At 29.1% G+C, this 5,585-nt stretch overlaps 1 protein-coding gene across 1 annotated transcript; it reads right to left on the reverse strand.

Moving 5' to 3' along the window:
- Positions 1-4,239: 4,239 nt before the first annotated feature.
- LOAG_10456 (hypothetical protein) lies at positions 4,240-4,587 on the reverse strand (the record flags this gene model as incomplete). The annotated part of the gene is made up of 1 exon (XM_003145980.1): positions 4,240-4,587. One exon carries the CDS (start codon positions 4,585-4,587, stop codon positions 4,240-4,242), a length of 348 nt encoding a protein of 115 aa, XP_003146028.1.
- Positions 4,588-5,585: the final 998 nt, after the last annotated feature.

Here is a 5,585-nt window from a genome sequence, read left to right on the forward strand (position 1 = left end):
ATGTTTGAAAATTGAATGAAATATTTTAAAATAGATAAATGATATTTACAAGTTTAAATTTCTCATCATTATTGAAACATATTTCTAACTGATGATACATATAATACATCAATAATTTTGATAAAACCAAATAATTTTGATAAAATTATTCGATTATTTAAAGCATCACTTAACATTATATGATCAAATTTTGATAACCATACCATTCATTGACAATTCATTTATGTTGATCGTATCACAGCTACAATTACAATCTTTGTCGGGAAAAATAAAAGTAAACCTCTATGAATAGAAATAGTAAAGAAAAAAAAAGAAAACATCGAAAGTTCCAGAAAGTTTATTGCATTTGTAAATTTGATTGATTCTATTGTCAACTTGCATGATCCATTGCTTACCTGGTCCAGTTGTTAACACAATGACTCCTGTCAACTGTTCCACTCTTCCTCCATCGTTCTCGTCCTATCTTGTGAAACCCCAATGATTCATACTGTTATTGGTTGAATTCTGATTGTTCTAGTCGATTCGCAATATATCGTATCTATAATTCCTTGACATATATTTTTAGCAGTTTTTAATTTAACCAATTCTTATCACTGCTCTATTTAAAAATTGTTTATTAATTAACTTCTTCACATATTTATTTCATTACTTTTATTGTATAAACAATTATGGTTAATTTTTTTATATTTATTTTTTATTTTTTGAAAGAGAGTGAAATATGTTAATTAACTCTTATTAACTACATTATCATTTATTCATGTAATATTTGAAATGAAATAATTGCAAAGAAAAAAATGAAGCAAATATTTGTCCTTCATACATATCTCTCCATCTTTCGCCTGTTTTTGTTTTTGTGGAAACAAAATCAATGAAACAATCATTTCGAAAATTCCTCATTCCTACGGTAATGATTATAACTGAAGTGATTCATTCTCGTTTTCTTTTTTTTTATGAAAATTTATTTCTTATTCATTTTTATGAAACATGCAACAATAATCGATGATAATCGATATTCGGTATTCGTTTTTTTTTTTTTTGATATTCAACAATAATTGACATTCGTTTTTTCTTTTTTTACTTTAGGATTGATTGGATGTGGGATAAGTTAAACAAGTGGGAAGTGATGGAAAAGTAAACTTTAAAATGAAAAATGAACAATTCTAATTTGAAGCCAAACATTTTCAATCTTTCAATTTTTTTTCTCTCTCTCTTCTTGTTCTTAATTTTTGGTTTCTGATTTTCAAACACATTGATCGATAGGGAAAAGAATAAATAAAAGTAAAGAAAACGAATAGTTCCGATTTGATTAGACAAATTTTCCGATGATTGAATCATTTTCCTTATTGTTCATTTTCAATCATTGCATTAATTTGTTTAAAAAAAAAATTTTTTTCCTGAGATAAGACACCAAAAAAAAAAGATTACACTGTAAGCATTCGATGATGATGACAGTGATGATAAAATGGATAATTAATAGTTTATGAGGGAGAAAAAAAAATTATGTATGACGAAATTGCAATCGTTCTTGACCAGTTTCTCAACAATCATTTCAAAATTGATATTTCTCAATTTTGATACTGATTATTTATTTTTCAATTTCAATGTTAATTATTTAGTTTTCGATTTTGATACTGGTTAATTACTTTCCGGTTTTGATATCGGTTACATATTTTTCAATGATTGATTATTTGTCAGTTTCGGATAGGAACATCTAATGACTTCGATAATTATTCAAATGAAAGGGTCAGATGTATGAGCATCTTATTAATAAACTCTTAGGATAAAATTTCGCTGTCTATTATATACACATATGTATGTTTCGTCCTTTTGAAAATTATAATTAAGCTAAAAATATACCAATTTAGCTGGCTAGGATCTACCTATCAATTTAATTTACTAATAATTTGATAGCTTATCATCTAATCATTCATTTCATGCCCAAACGTTTCCTTTTATTTTTCCTTTCTCCCTTTCCCTTACATTTTCCTTCTTGATCTGTTAATTCGATTTTCAGCCAAACAAACACCTCAAAAATTTGCAAGAAAAGAGAATGGGAAGAAAATGTTAGTAATTCAATTCTTCCAATGATGAATGATAATTTAATTGATAAAACTATTGTTAATGGAATGAGGTAATAATGGGTAAGAATGATAACTGCAAATAATACTAATTATATTATTTAGAACCAGAAGTGAAGGTTTATCAGAGAATTTTGGAAAGGAAACAAGAGATCTATGCCAATATTATCAATAGATGACAATGTTGTTACCATTAGAATGAGAGTGATAATGGTTTTGATGAGATGTTAATAATGATGGTGAATGGTGATGTATTGTTAGCTCACAATGAATAATTATGAAATAATATTGAAAGAAAAAGAACGATAGGGTGGATCAAGTTATTAAATCTGTAAGCTGATTGAAATTTGATAATGGAATGCCCAAAAGGATTAATTCTCGTGTCACCGTTATCATCATCATCAGCATCAGATATTAAAAATGATGTGGTGACACAAGGTTGGAAATGATTGTAAAAACTGCTCTCAATCATTTACTCTAACATTTCCCTATGATTAGCTAACAAAAACCTAAATAAACAGGATCATCATTCTGCCATTCTTTTCCACCTTGTTTATGTAAATGATTTAAAAAATAATTCTATATTAAGGATTAATTTCAAGTTCAATATTCACAGATGGATTTATTTTAAATTTTAAAGAAAAAAATCATCCCAGAATTACGAAAACTTATACCTACAGTTTTTTTTTATGCATGTGTTATTGTGTAGTTTTTTTTTTGCCTTTTTTGCTCATCTAATGAGATTATTTTCACTTTTAGTACTATTATAACCATTTCATTGCTCCAAATTCAAAGTTGCGAAAAAATATTTTCAATTTTAGGTCGGAAGTTTTTTTGTAATTTTCTTGAGTTTTAAATCAGTTAGATTACTGTCAGACTTTCTAAAGTTTTCCTTTTTAAACAATTCGAAATTGTTTAAATTTCATAATAATTATTCACTTAATTTTTTCCCAGTATTTTATATGTTATTTTCAGGCTTTATTATTTATTTTTATGGTTTGTGAAAAGCTGAAACTAACGTTCATCTATTGTTTGCTATACGGAATTTCATATACAGTTATTTGTATTTCCTGTTATCATCATCACTGTTATCATTGTTTTTTTTTTCAAATATTTTCCCCTACTTTTAGTAGTAAATGATGGAACATATAACCCATTGGTCATCATCAAAAACATAAACATGTAAGCTATCAGATAAGAAGGTATATTTTTAATCATTCCTTTTTCTATTTCATTGTATTTCTCAAAGATATTCATATACTAAGGACTATTTTAATTTTTCTAACTAACCAGTTAGTCTCGTGATTTCTCGGTATTCTTTGTCATATATAGCGCTAATGATTCGTAGCCATTTTCTGCTTCCATTTCTTATAACCTTAAATTCATCAATTATTTCACACATTGCGTGAATAATCCCTGCGTCTAAACTTAGTCATTCGTTCTTCCAACTGAAACAAAACTTGCAATTAAAATTAAAAATCTGCTTCAGAAATAAAATATATCTCAACGTGAAAAAAAAGTTAAAATGAATTTGGATCTAACTGTATCATATATGAGTCTCGTACTTGAAAATTTAAATACATTTTAATCAAATAACTCCATACATTGATTGATCCATAATTTTCAAACCTGAATGAATTCAAATAGAATCGAAATGATCTAACAATCAACGATAAATCTCAAACAAGTAAGCAGCTTTATATTGGTTGATGGAAAATTAAATTGGAATATAAATCATATTTCGGTAAATTTTCGCCAAAATTTGAATTGTATGATGCGAAGTTACTGAATATTTTCATCCGAATCTTTCCACTCGATCCTAACACTATTGATTTCACTTCATTTAAATTCAAATATTTCATTTCATGTGAATAAAGTAAATCTCTATTAGCTATTTCCATCATCTATTCTACTAAAGCTTTATCTTCTCATTTAATTTCATTGAATCACTTTACTTAATTATGCCTTAACGCATTCCATCTTTTAAATTGTTTATTTAAACACTCATTTACCCCTACTCACCCACCCAATCAATTTAATCCTTCCACAAATTATGTATTAAATTATGAGGACGAGCCATCCTTCTCGAAAAAAACAGACTCGTCCCTAGAAAATCCCCGAGAGTGGTATTGTTTTCGTCCCCTGAATATATCGGGGTGGTTTATTGTTTCTCTCGGTCATGCTTCCGATACTTTGTATACGTGTAAATTTTACACACCTTTACATATGCGTGCATGCGTCTATGCATGTGTGTCTCGATGCATTTATGCGTGTATGCATGCATGCGTGTATGCGTGTATGTGTGCACGCGTGTATAAGTCTGTGCTTGTACGCGTGTATGAATTGTATGTATGCGTGTTTGCGTGTATGAATCCATGTGTTTATGCATGTACAGACATGTACGCGCGTATGCGTCTCTGCGTGTATGCGTTTGCGCACGTCTGTTTACGTGTGTGTGTATGTATACAACTATGCGCGTATATGTGTGTGAGTTTATGCGTATGTGCATATTTACGTGTTTGCGTCTGTGTGTGTATGTGTTTATACGTATACGCGTTTGCCTACGCTCACGTATGCGTGTGTGCGTATTTGCAAGTATATATGAACGTGTGTATGTATACGTTTAATTTGTAATTTCACTTGCATCATAAATGATAGTGAAGTATTTCTTACTTAAAACTTATGTTTACTAGATTTGCAAATTGCAAAAAAAAAGAGATTTTTTTTTTATTTTATGTGCTATCACTATTATATGACATATTTAATTCATATCAACTAAAATCGTAACATTACGATCTTCCTGGTTGACTCATTCAATTCTTTTTAAATGCGTTTACAGTATGATGAAAAGTGTATGAGCGGATTAGAGAGTACTGACAAGCAGTTGAAAAATAGGGATAGGAAAAAAAAATGGATGAATTTCATCGGAAAGAATATTTTTGCAAATAATATTTAACATTACATTATTAATTTTATGCAATAATTTTATAAATCATAAACGATTAATGTAAATCCCTTTATTTGTTACAATCATATCCGGAAACAAATAATTTCCGTTGTTCATTTCCGGTATCATTGGATTGTTAAGAAAGTTTATGTGAACATTGTGTGAAAGTGGGAAGGAATGGCTGCTAGAATAGAGTGCTTTTTTGTGCTTTTTTTTTTCCTGTTCGCTATCGATTCATCTTCCGATTCTTTCAAAGATATAACTGACGGCAGTTAATGCCGCACTTCGTGAAGAAGCTTTATTTCTGTATGTCAGCGATATGCATGTGAGTGTATGTGTATGCAAACGCATTTTAGGTGAGTGTTTGTTTGTGTATGCCTCTTTGTATGATAGATGTATGTCTATGCATGCATAGGTATGTCAAGATATATGCATGTGTGTGTGTGTATGTGTATGTGTTTGTATGTATATGACGTATGCTTTGTACATACATCGATCCATCCTATCTAATGTGGATTGAATGTGTCATGTGTATTGGGAGGGAGGTGTTTATGCATATA

Source organism: Loa loa (genome assembly GCF_000183805.2).
Source record: "Loa loa unplaced genomic scaffold supercont3.232, whole genome shotgun sequence".
Lineage (NCBI taxonomy): Eukaryota > Metazoa > Nematoda > Chromadorea > Rhabditida > Onchocercidae > Loa > Loa loa.